The sequence below is a fragment of the Ciona robusta genome, chromosome 9 (assembly GCF_009617815.1).
Source record: "Ciona robusta chromosome 9, ASM961781v2".
Classification (NCBI taxonomy): Eukaryota; Metazoa; Chordata; class Ascidiacea; order Phlebobranchia; family Cionidae; genus Ciona; species Ciona robusta.
This window is the reverse complement of record NC_143243.1, coordinates 4,657,290-4,674,496: the sequence shown is the minus strand read 5'-3', so window position 1 is coordinate 4,674,496 and position 17,207 is coordinate 4,657,290. Positions and strand designations below refer to the sequence as shown.

General features: G+C 33.6%; 1 protein-coding gene across 1 annotated transcript; it reads left to right on the top strand.

The window, feature by feature from the left end:
* Positions 1–547: 547 nt before the first annotated feature.
* LOC149731180 (uncharacterized) lies at positions 548–17,009 on the top strand. Its single transcript, XM_089884375.1, has 19 exons — positions 548–878; positions 1,542–1,678; positions 2,909–3,012; positions 3,650–3,814; positions 5,381–5,482; positions 6,299–6,526; positions 8,245–8,333; positions 8,730–8,869; positions 9,286–9,476; positions 9,894–9,972; positions 10,496–10,581; positions 10,981–11,047; positions 11,475–11,556; positions 12,132–12,204; positions 12,444–12,530; positions 13,429–13,597; positions 14,126–14,280; positions 15,287–15,374; positions 15,763–17,009. The coding sequence occupies exons 1-19, from the start codon at positions 769–771 to the stop codon at positions 16,173–16,175; spliced, it is 2,565 nt and encodes an 854-aa protein (XP_089740501.1). The 5' UTR covers positions 548–768; the 3' UTR covers positions 16,176–17,009.
* The last annotated feature ends 198 nt before the right edge of the window (positions 17,010–17,207 follow it).

Genomic DNA, 17,207 nt, shown 5'->3' with positions numbered 1-17,207 from the left:
AGATTTAGTGATAGTATGCCACCATGTGGGCATCCTTTTGTGACACGCTTGACTTTTGACCATGAATCTACGCCAACCGTATCCTTACGACTACCGTAGATCAGGATATTTGGATAATTTGTGCTAAAGCGGTCCCGTCTTCCCCAACCCTACCGTATGACTTGAACGTTGTGTAACTATATCCAGTAAAAAAAATCAGTAAAAGGGCTACATTTTATCATTTTGGTTCATATATATCAAGAAGAACCTCGCGTTGTAACGTCGAGGAACGACACGACTGCTACACATGTGTACACTTTGCATTGGTGCAAATCATGTACGTGAAACTTAATGTTTGCAAAAAAGATCAAAAGCATATGTACACAAGAACATGGCCATCGTGTTTATTCTTTATTGAGTACAGAGATTCTACCGAGATGAGCAGTTGGGCGCTGTAGGCGTGTCAGCTAAAATAGGGAGTTAGCATTCAGCAACTGGATTGTGAAACACTGGGACTCGGGTTTCAGCAAGTGTGACGTCATAGTTGCTTCAATAAGATCTTCGCGGTAACTAACTGATATTGAGGCAAGAAACTTCGAAAAAGTAGATTTTCTTTCCAAACTTTTGTTCACAATGAGCGCAGACTGAAGGTCATTTAATATTCAAGCATTTATGTGCAGAATACCTTTGGCATCGGCCTTGATATAGAACACTGTGAAAGTTCCTGTACTTCTGGTTTAGCTAAGAAAATGGAATCCCAAAAAGTGATTGAAATTTTGTGATTTTAAAATGGATAACAAGATTGTTGCGATGGATAAATCAGCGAAATCAAGTTCAAATGGAAAGAAGATGAATTTGTTGGACCAAGTAAAACACCAGTTGGAATATTACTTTTCAAGGTTCGTCTTTCAAGTTTTCAAGCCCCAAACATCTTTTTAGTGTAGTTTATACTAAATAAATATGAAAAATGGGTATACATGTCACATTTTGTGAGTTTTAAAATGACGTTTACACATGTATGTAATGGATTGGACCAATAGTTACAATTATATTATGCTTATTTATGGAAAAAATCTCTAATTAACACAAGGTTTTAGACTAGGCTGCAAAATGTCGTCATAACACCTCCACTTTGTAATTTGGGCCAGCCGCACCCCTAAAGCGGCGCCTATGGCAGTTGGAACAAAAAGCTATTTAGAACATTTAAAAAATTTGCTGGAAATATTAGTAAAAATTATTAAAAAGTTAAAAAACTTCTCATGATGCTGCACCAGTCTGCAGAGTATGGCAGTTTCTGACGAGATCTTGCCCGCGCAAGACGGTTATTTTTCTCGCACGTGCTATCATTAAAAATCGGCGTGCAAACCACGAACATTTCCAAGCCACAATAGGAAATCCTACTTAATTTAATACGTATTTTGTTCATTGTTTATTTAATTGGCGTGCGTAGGACAAATTATGGCGTGCATAACCAAAAGTTTGTAAAAAAATCGCTCGTGCACTCTGTAGACTGGATGCTGCATTAATTAATTTATTGTGTGAATTTTTTTCTTTAATTGCAGAGAAAATTTAACTCAAGATCCCTACCTTGTTTCACAAATGGACAGCCAACAGTTTGTATCAATTTTAACAATTGCTAACTTCAATGCTGTGAAAAAACTTACTTTGGATATCAATTTGGTTATAGAGGCTTTAAAAGGTTTGTACTTTTTCTATTTCGAAATTGTATTTTAAACATTATATAACCGGCGCCGTGGCATAGTGGTTAGCGCGCCTGCCTGTAACCGAGAGGTAATAGATTCAAGGCTAGTGGCTGCTACCAATGGTGCCTATGGTGTGGTTGCTCTGTCAATTATGTTATTCTCTGTTGTGTTCAATCACCGCACAATATGGACACAGATTAAATTAAAACAGAAGTTTAATTATATAGTAGAATGGGGAAAGATAGGGCACCTTTAGCAAATAATATCTAAATATCCTGATATTGTTTTAAACAGTGAACAACGGTGTAGGGAAGTGGTGAGGATACGGTTTTATAATCCTTTGAATGTTCTTTGTTTACTACTAAATGGGACGAGAAAATAGAGTTAAAGGTGTCCCATCTTCCCCCATCCTACTGTATCCATGAATGATTTAGAACTTTATATGCAACTGTCAGCTTTAACGGCGGAAAAATCATCATTGAAATATTTAATGACTTTAGTATTAGGATTTGATAATTCAGTTACACTACACTACAGCCTAGGTTAATGTTTATTGATTGATTGTCTGTGAAATTGTGTCATTTTACGAAGAATTAAGTTTTAAAAGAAAACTGTTTTAAATCATATTGCCCTTAGGGATGCACATTACAGAATAATAGGTATTCTAGGATATTCTAGAATACTTTATTTCGAATCTAGAATTCCGAATCTAGAAATTCGAATCTTTTTATATTTATAGGAAAAAATAATTTTACCAACAAAAGTCAGTTTATTGACTCTTTCATAGCAGGCTTGTTAGATCATGAGCTGTAAAATGATCAAAAATTGTACCATTGGGTAGTTTTTGCGTCATGAAACGTATAGCAGGCTATGAAAAGACGTTAAGAAACGTTTATTCTCGAAAGTCCCACAAACACAAAAATATTTTTTTTCAAAATTAATGAGTTTCAAAAATTGTAAATATAGTATATGAGATGACGTGTGATGACCTCATGAAACAGAATAATGAATCCCGTAATTAGATTCCAATATAAAAGGATTCGAATATCATGGATTCGAAATTCTGTAATGTGCATCCCTAATTGCAGCTAAAGTTTAATAAAACAAAAAAATTGTGAGAAATTGGCTTTGTTTTTGATCGTAATGGTTATGACTAATGTATTGTATGCTTTCGTGGAGAATAAGATGCAAGTAAGTCAGCCGATAATGGTTAACGCATTCTACAGCTTCTGAATATGTACAAGTGGATGAGAAGTGTGAAAAAGTTCGACCCAACCAAAGACGCTGTATGGTTATTTTGAGAGAAATTGCACAGAATACCCCACAAGAGGTTAAATTAAAAATAAATAACAATTTTGCTTGTGTTTTGCTATATATTACATTACATCGCAAGCTGCTCAGCCTTTTTCTGGCACATCCCAACCATTAAACATAAATTAGTCCAAAGCTTTAGTGACCCATTTTTCAAAGCCCATCTCTCACCTCAAACAACTCATTTAATATTGGTGTAAACTTATTTCCCTTACACAATAAAACATGACACATCAGTAAAATCATGTTAAACTGCCATTAATCTGTTCCCCTCACTTTATTTTAGTCTAAGTGTGCCACTAGTAAAAGCATTTCACAGTATTATTCATTGATTATGCAAAGTGGTTAGCCTGCCTCTAACCCAGAGGTAATGTGTTCACGGCTTGACGCTGCTACCATTGTGGGCGTATGTGTCCTTGGGCAAGACACTTAAGGGCAGTTGTTCCAACCCAGTGGTCACTAAAGGGTTGTCCAAATTATCAGCCATACATAAAAAAAGAAAATATTAAAAAATAAAATAAATACCAACAAAGTTACATACATGGTAACTCCTAAGCTGGCACAAGGTGTATGAAATAGAACACCTGTGTTATAACGTCTGTCGTTTCGGCCACGCGAGGACAAAACATTATTCATTAGACTGTTTTACTCAACAGAGTGTTGAATCACTATTTGCAAGTTCAGATTGCCCCGATTTTCTGAGTTGTGAATTTGCTGGTGGGACGAGTTGGTATGTCACGTTTGAAACTGAAGTAAAAGCTCAGAAAGCCTACCGGCATTTGAGAGAAAATGTTGTTCAGTTTTGTGGAAAACCAATAATGGTTAGTGCGCATTATTCTAGCATATTATGCATTCATATCTTATTACTGCTTTATAATTCAAATTCACAATCCTAAAGCTGATGCCATTAGTTTTTTTTAAAGCAGAAGTCCGGTTTAATGATGTTAAAGATTATATATAAGTGTTTTTTTACTATCTAGTTTTTAACCAAGAGGTTTTCATGTAATGCAGGCCTGGTAAAGAAACTTACTAAAAAGTTCTCCGGCAACCGTTTTTAATTTTATTTTATTTTTTTTAAACAAAACAACATATACTATTTATTGGAAAGACTGTGGCACCTCAAAAACCGATTGCTTCTATACTGTACTCTGTACAGTGATGACACAATCACTGTCTATCTCACTTACACGATTTCTTTTCTTTCTCTTTCTCTCTATGTCTGCACGAGAAAGAGAACGTAAGAGAGAAAGAGAGAGAAAAACAGTCAAAAATGTGAGGAGAAATAAGAAAGAGAAATGTTGCACCTTTTAGGAAATCTTTAAGCATTTGATTTGTTACTTAATTTTTCCTATAAGCCTGACCGCTGAATTTGTAACTTCTTAATACAAATATGTGTAGCACTTGTTGGTTTAATATCTAGGACTCTAGGAGTCTCTTTTATTAAAAATCAGTAGTTACTAATTTCTATTATGACTCTTATGAGTACTGCCAAAGCGTTGTTTATTTCTATTTGTCATTTATATATATAAAATTAAAATGGTTTACAAAAAAAACTGCAAACATGATTGAATCTCAAAATGTACATAGCGTTTTTACTAAATAATAAAATGTGATGCAATTCAATTCTTCTATTTAAACTCTAATAATTTTCCGTTCGAATACTTCTACATTGTCACTGTCAGTATTCGGGTCCCTTTAATCAGTGCATGTCCACTATGTTCGCTATTTCCACAATATTCACTATGTCCAATATGTCCGCTTTGTCCAATATGTCCGCTATGTCCACAACATTCACTATGTCCGCTATGTTCACTGTGTCCACTATGTCCGCTATGTCCACTATGTCCGCTATGTCCACAATATTCACTATGTGCGCTATGTCCACAATATTCACAATGTCCGCTATGTCCCGCTATGTCCACAATATTCACTATGTCCTCTATGTTCACTGTGTCCGCTATGACCACTATGTCCACTATGTCCGCTATGCCCACTATGTCCGCTATGTCCACAATATTCACTATATCCACAATATTCACAATGTCCGCTATGTTCCGCTATGTCCACAATATTCACAATGTCCGCTATGTTCCGCTATGTCCACAATATTCACAATGTCCGCTATGTTCCGCTATGTCCACAATATTCACTATGTCCGCTATGTTCACTATGTCCGCTATGTTCACTGTGTTCCGCTATGTCCGCTATGTCCACAATATTCACAATATTCACTACATAGTGGACATAGGGGACATAACGGACATGCAATAATTAAAAGGTATTCTACTGTCAGTATTCTACTGTGTAGTGTGGATGTCTTGGACTTGTTAATCCTCTTTTAGAAGTTTAATGACTGGTTCTGCACCATCTAAATTTGTGTTTTGTAGGCTAGAATCAAATCCAAAAGCCACCACCTCAATCCTTCAACTGCATTTGACCCAGAACAAATTTCTGTACAACCGCGTCCACATGTGCAAAAATTTGAACAGGTGCTTATTATTGTACTTTTTTTACCGTTTGTTGAATGGATAAATGAATGTAACTAACTTTATTCTCGTGTGGTTGAAAAAGGATAGTCGTTGTTACACGAGTGTTCTGTTTCATACACCTCGTGCCTGCTTTCGAATTGCCTAGTATGTTACTTTGTGGGCAATTCCCTTTTTTATTTCTTATATGTGGCTGATAATTTAGACAACCCAATAGTGACCACTGGGTTGGAGCAATTGCCGCTATGTGTTTTGCTCAAGGACACATATATGCCCACAAAGATAGCAGCCTCATGCCCACAATGATAGCAGCCTCGAGTCTTGAACTCAATACCTCTGGGTTATAGGCAGGCGCGCTAAACACTTTGCAACAGCGCTGTATTATATATTATAATTATTTAGATACACCTTTATTATATATTTATATACTTAAGTAAAACATGGATGTTTTATTCTGATAATGAGAATGACGTTTGAACTGAAAAAATCAATAAGATATCTGTAACAAACTAATTGCCAGAAGTAGTACGTTAGTATAATAGTTTTATCATACACAAAGTTGAAAAGTATGGTAACTCGTGAGCACACAAAAATATAAAAAAATGGTGCCAATATTACGCGTCTGACGATGCGGTGTCGCGGCACCGGCCGCAAGAAGGACTTAAATGGGCTTTCCGGGTGCTGGGGTAATGGGCCAAATCTGCCTAAATCCCAGGTCCTTGACAAGGACCTCACCCATAAAGAATAAAAAAAAAAATAATAGTATTTATATATATTGTATTTGCTTAACAGCAAAAATTACCTGTATATTTGCTATAGATGAATGCAGAAGAGAGCAATAATTCCAAGTGTAATGGTCATGTTTTTGCACCAACTTCACCTCAGCCTGTTTCACCAAAGTCATCAGCATGCGAAGTTATGAAACAAACCACCAAAACTTCCACTGAGTCTGCAACTGTAACCACAACATACACTGGGAATTTTCTGTTACCAACTGTACAGTGGGCAACACAAAGTATATATGCTGCTCCCGGTGGCGATAATGTGGTAAATATGACAAAATATTGTTATTGGTGTACAGGATTGTAAAAGTTGTAAATCCGGACGGTGATCGTTTAATTTTATTGAAAATCCGGACGTAATATGTTTTACGTGCGTCTGTCACCCAAGCCACCAAATCTTGTTATAAAGCGTATTACTGACTATCACCACGACACCACAGTCTAGTGCGGGCGCCTGTGCGATAGAAACCGTTGTTAAAGCTGCGATCTAATGTTTTATGTTTGTCACGTGTTCGTAATAATCAGCTAACGAAGTCGCTCGAGTAACAAACATTGCCGTGCTGCAATTTGACATTTTGCGCTTAATTGCTACGTCACATGTCTTATTGCAACATAACTATTAACTATGACGTTTCATTACGTAACAATCGGGAGAAATGCCCAACGAACCACGAGATCGAAACATCGTGTATGAGCGAAATAAAGAAAGACGCATGCGGTAGCATACATTCTACACCTAACAAACGAAGCAATCGTTGTGAATTTATTCTCGTGAAAAGTGCCGTAATGAAACTCTGGTTCTCGTGCGGTGCCAACGAACGATGTTTTTTGGCTTCTGTCCAAGCTCAGCCGGGAAGGTACTTTGTAATATCATATTACAATTTGCGTTGGTTCCAACTTACTGATAGCGTCGCTCCTCGCTCTTATAGTTGCATCAATTAAAATTCACATGAACGCAATTTACCTGCATTTATTAAAGTTTAAACTATCTTGGTTGCTTGCTTAAAATTATATCGGGATTAAAACAATTATACGAAATATAGAAGCACATAAACCACAATTGTTTTCTAAAATTTTAATAGTTTATCAAAGGTATTATGACGTAATCATCGTTACATTTTTAATGTGCGTAAAACTTTTCATTTGTTTCTACCGATTTAGATACGTCGTTTTAATAAATGTAATATCATTTTAAATTCACCAGTAGGTGTTAGGAAAATGCATTTTTTTAATGTTTGCACGAACTGTTTCGTCATTTTAGCTATTCGCGTGTTCTCGCAATGTAAGCGATGCGGTTAAAATAGAGCGCACGTTTATGTCGTCAACAATTACGGAACAAAGAAACCAAAGAGTATATTGTCGGCCGAACGAAAGAAAGTTGATTTTAATATAAATAGGATTTATTTCTACTAAAAAAATTCGGACGTTTTTCGACGATCCGGACGGTGACATTATCACTGAAAAAGGGGTATTTTTACAATCCTGTTGGTGTATGATATATGACATTAGAACTAAAGTTACTACTATAACTTACTTTATCCTCGCATGGCCAGAAAACGATCGCCGCTATAACACAGGTGTTCTGTTTCATACACCTCGGCCAGCTTGCGAGTTACCAAGTATATTATTTTGTGGTTGATTTTTTTTTAAGGGATTTTATCTTTTTTTATGTGTGGCTAATAAATTGGGCTACCTATTAGTAACCACTAGGTTGAAGAAATTGCTGTTAAGTGTCTTGCCTAAGGACACATAAGCCCACAATGTTAGCAGCGACGAGCCTTCGCATTGCTTAAATTAGAACCAAAAATTTGGAAAATGTGGTCGAATTTTATGTTTAAAAATACGATATAATTATATGACAGTGCGTAAGTTACTCGTTTTGCTTAAATTAGAACAAACATTGTGTAAGTTGAAAAATATGCTCATATTTTATGTTTAAACTATGAAATGGATATTTTAAAAACTTATCTTGGTATATTATAGTGTATTCCGTTCCCACGTCAAAGCTATCATCCTCATTTACAAAGACATCAAGTTCATGGTGGGAATAAATATCCTGTTGATAATACAAGGTAATTATAATTATAATAAAAACTTTATTTGTTTCTTCGATTACGGTAGCGAAGATTTAGAAATATTTTAAACAAAAAGACAGGATATAAAAACGAAACAACTGTTGTTAAAACATGCTTACAGTTAAAATCATATTTACATTTAATTGGAAGAAAATAAGCGTGGTCGATACACCTAGCGTACAAATAAATTACTATGTTTACAGAAGTAAACTTCTAATAAAAACAAAATTGTGCGTAAAAAAGTTTATTTCTTGATTTAAGACAAAACAATCTGCTTTAAAACTTAAATATAAATTCCCTTCCTTTAATTTAGTTAAAAAATGCACAATTTTGTGGGTATCATCCACATGTTATTTTGCTTTCATCTTGATTCTAATTAAGTTCATATTACAGAAACATGTTCGGAAACCAAGAGCCTGTTTTACATTATAAAGGACAAAACAGTTCCATGATGAATTTTAATTCAAACCTTATTCTAACAAACAACCGGCACTCTGCAAATCATTCGAGTAAATTTCAACCCATGATACCAGGTCAGATGTGGAACTTTTTTTTTTCTTGTTGCATACAAATTAAAATTTAATAAAAAATTTTTTTCCGGGGTCAGATGCGAAACATTTTTTTTCGTTTTTCAAAAAAAAAATATTATATATATAATTTAATTAAGATTTTTTTTCTTTACCGGGTCAGAAGTAAAACCTTTCTTCGTGTTGCATAAAAATTTATATATATTTTACATTTGGTAGTAAACAAAAAACATTATAAGAATTATAAAACCGTATCCTCACGACTCCCATAGAACGTTGTTAATTGTTTAAAACACGATCAGGACATTTGAATATTATGTGCTAAAGGTGTCCCATCTCTCCCCACCCTACTATATATATCACAAATTACAGTATCAGTTGGTATTACTCAATTCCTATTTAAAGTTTCTAATTTGTTTTAGGTCCATGCCAAGCAGAATATTTGCCTGCCGTTAACACAGCACCATTTGTGACTCCAAATGCAAATGAATCTCTAATACTGGTCTCGCCACAAGTGTTTCATTCCCATCAGTACAAGCAACATAACACTGTCCCACCAAGACACCAGCGCGGTTACAATGGCGTGCATCATCACCATCAAAATATATCACAGGTATTGTGGACAGTGGCGCAGCCAGAAAAAAAAATAAGGGGGGGGTTTATTCCAAAAAATTTTTATTTTATTTTTATTTTTTTCCTATTTTTTCATTTTTTGGTTTAAAAGGGGGTTGGGTCGTGACCCCCTTACCCCCCTTGGCTGCGCCACTGATTGTGGATATGGTTTAGACTTATTTATCCGTGAAATTGTTTCTGGCATGCCATTTAAAAAAAAAAAAAATTTATTCACATTAAACATAATTTTGCAGGCAAAAAAATGTTACTAAATCTTTTTGAAACAGGCCCAAATATGGACTTTTTACTAAAAACTTCAACCTAAAAGCTAGAATGTTTTAAATATTCCTTTTAAAGATATTGTAATGTTTTCGGGATTTTTACAAGATTAATTACTCATATACTTTATTACATTCAGCCTGGAAGATACGTGCCCAATAGAAATGGTGCTTACCTTGTCAATCAACAAGAAATAAGTCCCAGATTTTTGCAAAAAGGTAGTCTTTGGATAAATATTCTACATAGCTCTATTTTATTACAAATAGTATTTAATTTTTTTTTTGTTTTTTTTTTATATTTTTTTTATATGTATTTCACATTTTTTGTGTGTTTTTTTGGTGGATTAGCATTGAAGCTTTACTATTCTATTCAATGCCACATGGTATACTGCCCAACGATGCTACAATAACTGTCAGTGTAGTTTACAGTTACTAGAATTACCAGTATTTTTTCTATTTTAAACCAATACACAATAACTTAACTGATTTTTTTAAACCTTAAATTTTTTTTGCTGGCCCCCACTCAGCAATATACCCATTATAATGATACATAATTGAAACAAATTTAATAATTATTTTACAAAAAAAAAACTGCAAAATATGTTTGAATCGATTCTGAAATTGCTGTGTTTCTGTTTTTTGAGTACGAAAGTTATCCAGCATTGCTCCAACCCAGATGTCACTATTTTTTTTGAATTTTTGTCGAATGGGAATTCTAAAATTGTGTTTTTTACCTTTTCAGGTCAGCGAAACATGACACCAAACACAAGTATGTCAGGTTCAAAGTTTAACAATAGATCAACAAATCTACAAGATCATGAGCATTATGTAAATATTTCTTCATTTTTTTAGACAGTTAACTTAAAAAACCAGACATCAAAATTCACAATTTCATTCAAACATTGTTATTGTTTTTATTTAGCTGTTTTTTTTTTTTTAAAACTAAATTTTAACTTTGAGTTGATAATTAGATAAACATATGTGTAATTTTTTTGTTTTTAAATTATTATATTATTTTGTTACTTAAAATTGAAATACTTTTTTACTATTTGTTTATTATATATTATTTTGTTGCTTAAAATTGAAATTATTTTGTTATTTTTAAATTAATATATTATTTTGTTACTTAAAATTAAAACTATTTTGTTACTTTTATTGTTTTGTTACTTTTTTTTAATTGTAATATTTATTTTGTTACTTAAATTGAAAATAGTTTTTTAATTTCAGAAAAAATGTTTTAAACCCGTATATAATGGTGATGCAACAAATTCTTCAGAAACTTACCAAAGTTCAGGTAATTATGTTTCTTATGTTGTAGCTTCTTTCTATATATACACAGTGTAGTTTTTATACTTAATGTCCATTCTTGCATTTCAATCTTTTTAATTACATCACTAATTTTTTAGGTTTTAATTATATCATAGGTTTTTAGTTATAGTGCTTCGGGGTAAGACGGGACACCTTTAGTGCACAATATCCAAATATCCTGATTGTGTTTTAAACAATTAACGACGGTTTATGGAAGTCGTAAGGATATAGTTTTATAATTCTTTGATATTCTTTGTTTACAACCAAATGGGACGAGAAAATAGAACGAAAAGTTGTCCCATCTTCCCCTACCCTACTGTTCATCACAAAAGTTTTTTTTAATTACATACAGTTCAGAGTTTTTATCACACAGTATAAAATGTATACATTTTTACTTACATATAAAATACTAGTATCTACTGTGAATGCTGCTAACACTGGTATCAGAACCAAGCCAAGCTCCAGCCTTTCTTATTCAGCCAAGCAAGACAATAGGTTGGTTTTACTGCAATAATTATTTCAAGTTTGCCATAGATATGATATTTACTTTTTTCTTAAAGTTCCCGCGTCATTTTATTGAAAGTCTTTATTAAAAGTGTATTTATTTCTGAGTTTTTTTAATAACGCCAAGTTTTTTAAAATCGGTTGTGTAATTTTGGAGATATTCGCGTTTAATCTTTACAATGGGAACAGAGCGCAAAATTGTGTGAGAAAACCATTTTGTTTGGGGCTCATTTTTTAAAGCTCTGTAAGCCAAACGGGTATAATACAAAAAAAAAACACTTTAAATCCAAATTACCACGATTTTACTTTTACTGTATTCATGGAAAACACTTCTGCGTTAAATTTTTGATGTTAATTTATATCGCAACAGGGGCCATTTGAGCTGCTACCTATGTACTAAATATAAATGATTCTTATTTTTTATTATGTTTTTATTTAAAAGGTTTATTCTTTTATAATTTTTTGATGACTTATATCAAAGCAGGGGCTGTTACCTAAGTACTAAATATAAATATTTATTTCTTTTTTATTTAAATAACTTTATTTTTGCAATTTTTTGAATAAAGCCAACATACAAATGAAGAGCCAACTCAAAATTCAAGACACGGAAGTAACCGGGACTTCAAAAAAGTTACAAATGTGAGTATATGGTTACTACAAGCTCAATGATTAAAAAAATAAAAAATGCAAATCTTAAGATGTACAGTCGTAGATTTAGAAATATTTTAATTAAAAAAGCAGAATAAAGCGACAAAACAACAGTTGTTAAAACACGCTTACAGCTAAAAACATATTTTCAATTTAATTATAAGATAAAATATTTGAGTAAATTTCTGTGGTAAATAATATCAAATTCAAGTTTTATATTTTCTTTTTAGGAATCGAACGCGAATCAAATAAACAAATCATTTGATTTGAAACTCGAAGAAATAGGATTTCCACCATTACCAGGGTGTAATGTTACGGTAGGTTGTGATATTTTAGCTTGTACCTTCTGTCTCTCTGGTAATGTTGTTTTAAATCAAATTTATTTTGTATTTTGTGGTTGAGATTTCGGCTTAAACCAGGCGCGTGCAATACATGGGGAGCAGGTATAAAATACTGGGTGAACTGCGAGCCGTACTTTGTTTAAAATGGGCTTGCATGGACTAATAACAATTTCTTTTGTTTTTAGTTGTATGAAATTAAAAGGGCGGTATGTCCTTAAAAAAATATATATTGTTCAAAAGCATTAGTTTGGGAAAATTTCTATATAAATTTATTGTTACCAAATAAATTCAGTAAAAAATATTCAACTGGCATCGCAGGCCGCACAACTTTTCTTTTTGGGCCGTGTTTGGCCCGCAGGTTGCACACTCCTGGCTTTAACACTAAAAAAAGCGACAAAAAAAACGTTGAAAAATATTGCACAAAAATTTTCCTGGAATAGATCAGTTTTATAAGCCAGGTGTACCCAACCTTTTTTGACCCAAGGCCTACTCTCTTTAACTAACCATCCTAACGCGTTCTACCAGCCAGCGTCAACAACGTAAGACCACGCATATTCCAAAATAAAACACATCACATGGCGAATTGCAGCTTATTATTTGTAAAAAGTGTTGCTGATTAATTTAATGATTTGGCGATTCGGCGATTAATTAAAGGCCACAGCTTTGAGCATCGTTATTTTTTCTTACAACCCGTGCGGTCGACCTGAGACGACGAGTCTGCGGACTGCTGGTAGACCGCGGTCGACGGGTTGTACACCCCTGATTTAAGCTTTTATTTGTAGCTTATCCTCATGTATCCATCTTTATAAACTTTAGATTAAAACTGATGAAATCTTTAAAATGATAAAAAAATTTACTTAAGTTTTTTTTTCAGGAACATAAACCAACCACAAAACAAGTCAAAAAATATTCTGAAGTTTCGAATCCTCAGAATCAAAGTGTGGAAACAAAAACAAACAAAACAAACATTCGTGCCGAACATTGTGAGGGAAATAATAAAAATGTGACAGAAAAAGTGTCACACAGAGCACGTGTACAAGCAGGTACCTAAAATTTATTCATTGCAAATTAACATTTTTATATAAAAATATTTTTGTGGGAAAAATATAATATAACACTATTTTCATTGCAAAATAACATTTTTATATAAAATTATTTGAAAAAAATATGTAATTACTAATTACTATTGATAAATTATTAGATATATAACCAGACATACACAGGATTTTTTTAATAACCACACGTAAATGTCATTTAAAGTTAAAATAATGCTTCCTGAAAGAACGTGATATACTATTTAGAGAGAAAATGCGAGTGTTTCGTTATCAATGTTTGGGAGCTGACTCACTCACTATTTAGAGGAAAATGCGATACGTTGCTAAGAATAAGATGAAACATTGACGTAATAAAAAATATTATTTTAATTAAAAAAAATTCTGTGTATATCGTACGCCGGTACGCGGGCATTGTGTTTTTCCTGTATACTCAATCTTTTATTGCAAAATTGCAAATAAACATTTTTAGTGTTGCAAATAAACATTTTTTGCAAATAAACATTTTTTGTTCTGTAGAACAAAATGGAAGCGGTGATACTGATATGAAGCCATGCGCTGCTAAGTTAAAACAAAATAAGCAGAAGATTGTACCTACTACTGATGTATCTGGACCAACTGTATCTGCTCCAACCAAAGTAGATGCTTCTCATGAAACTAATTGTGTTTCGAAGGTATGTACGTGTTGTGTTCTTGGGTTTGTATTATTAAAACACGTAATAGGGAATGACAACTAAGTTGGGCTACAGATATAGGGCACTTAATTGCGACCCAAATTTCTACATAGCTACACAACTAATAATGAATCACACTGACTACGGCGTAGTGCAAATCACGCGACTAAAGGTGGCTGTACAGAATCCGTTTTGGTCCATTTCTGTCCGTATGCGTATACGAGCGTAAAAATTCGGTCCGTAGGTGTCTTTACACAGAATGCGTAACGTCCGAAATTTGCGAAACGTCTGTTAACACAATGCCATCCGAAATCGTTCCGTTTGCGACATAATCTGTCGGTCCGTTTTTGGATAAGATTTACGCACGTTAACGCAATACGCATTCTGTGTACAGTGACCGTAAGGCAAGCAAGGACGCCTTTGTCGTGGGCGTGCCCGGAGGCGTGTCCATAACAGTACGCATGATGTGTTTGCACTGTCTGGTGCCGTAGAACACTGGTTAGCGAGTCCCCTCTCACTCATAAGTTATGGTTTCAAGGTTGCTGCTATCATTGTGGGCGTATGTGTTCTTGGGCAAGACACTTAACAGCAATTGCTCCAACTCAGGAGTGGCCACTAATGGGTTGTCTAAATTGTCAGCCATACAGAAAAAACACCGAACAAAGTTACATAAGTGGTAATATCTGAGCGGACACAAGGCAAACTCATTACTGACCACCGCACTGTAGAAGTGACTGAATTAATGTAACTTACTTTATTCTTGCGTGTCGGAAAACGACAGTTGTTATAACACGGGTGTTCATACACCTCGTGCCAGCTTGCGAGTTACCAAGTATGTAACTTTGGAGGGGATTATTTTTATGGATTTTTATGTATGGCTAATAATTTGGACAACCCATTTTTAGTGACACTAAATTGAAGCAATTCAGTGTCTTGCCAAAGGACACATACGCCCACAATGGTACTGAAAGTTTACCTGATATATATATAAATGACTTTTATTTAGACAAATACAAGTAAAAACTGTGATGAAGAAACAAATGCAGTTGAACCATCATCTAATACAGGAGGTGCAACGAAACAGTCTCACTGTGGTAAATTAAAATCAATATTCACTAATTCTACGATTATCTGTTTCAGTTTTTATTTTTACCCCACAAAACTATATTGTTTTTTACCCCACAAAACATATACTATGTTTTATATATATATAGTAGGGTAGGGGAAAATGGGACACCTTGAGCACGTAATATCCAAATTTTCTGATCATGTTTTAAACAATTAGCAACGGTTTATGGGAGTCGTGAGGATACGGTTTTATAATTCTTTGAATGTTCTTTGTTTACTACAAAATGGGTTTGGAAAATAGAACGAAAGGGTGTCCCATTTTCCCCTATTCTACTATAGTCTTTAACTATACTATGTGCAATAAAACTAGTTTATATAATCTAGAATAGTTATAACTTCTAATTTAAACAACAGATGATGAACAAAAACCAACGTATGCTGACATGCTTAGGAAAATAGAACACAAAGAAAATGTTATTTGCGACAAGCAATTAGAAGTTTCAAAATCGAAATCAGCACCGAAAAGCGAAAAATCTTGTGCAGACGAAAACATGCATCGAAACAAGCTTGATAAACCTGTCGAAAAAAAAGGAGAACAAACACAAACGGATAGAAATTCTAAAAACCGGTCAAACCACCATGAAGAGTTTAAAAGAAAATCTTACAAAAAAAGATGCAAGCAAAATAGAGGAGGAAAGGTTTTATCGGAACATTATCACAAAAATTCGCATTTCAACAAGTCTAACCAGACACAAATGTCGCATAGTGATTTAAATAAGGAAGTTTGCCATGCTGGTCATACAGATCAGCACTCTTGTGAACATTAATATAATGATATGCACGTGGTAATGCTAGTCTAAACTTGGTTCTTCATGTTTATCTATCGCTTTTCAAACTGATAAATATACACTGGTTATGTTACTACAATAACTACATAGTACATGCTAAACCAGCCCCTTTTCATTTGAGTTAGGTTAAAATTCCTTTCCAAATGAAAAGTAAAACGCATTTAATAAACACATGTGTACTGTTGTTACTCATAGAGTTTTGTCAGTGTGTTTAAGTGACAAAAAAGTGACATTCGTCAAAAAAATGCATGGCTGAATTCTAATTTATTCCTGTGATTATTGCTTATTTAACATAATTTATTGTTGACGCATATATCGTAAATGGGCCAAATATTTGTTAGTGTTTTTAGTTTAATCCTAATGCCACAACTAGTGGGTAGACATTCATCCTAATTTATTACTGTAGTAGCAAAAATGAAAACTGTATTATTTTGAAAGCACAATTTTATTTCTGAATGATTTTGGAAGCTAGCAATAAAATGGGGAGCTTTTTACTATAAAAAATGATTTTAATATTTCGTTTTTTTTGGGTAATTGCCCATTTTCATGTAACTCTTACTGTGTTAACAACTCTTAACCTGCTTGTAAGGTTAAGCTTTTTTAATTTGTTTTTGTTCCAATTTTTAACACAGCAACAATTCAAACGTCGAATATCTTGCAACTTTTCAATTCTTGTTATTTTCCTCAACTATTTGTTTGTTTTCCTGTAGCTAATATTTAATTGGATTACATCGACTAAAAGTTTCACGTTATGCATTAGGTTTGCAGTGGATTACTTCAATAAAAATAAGTGTGTTCTTGCTCCATCTCAAATTTCATGGTGTTGTATTATTATTAATTGGAAATACGATTGTTTTCTACAACCACTCTTAACACTGTTAAAGGAGAACTGAGTAAAGTATTATAATTGGTGCACAGAGAGGCGAAAGAGATTAAAACCATGTTTTGATTTCTTTGGATAGGCCATAATATGCTAAATCTTACGATGCCAAGTTTAACGTTCAAAGCTTT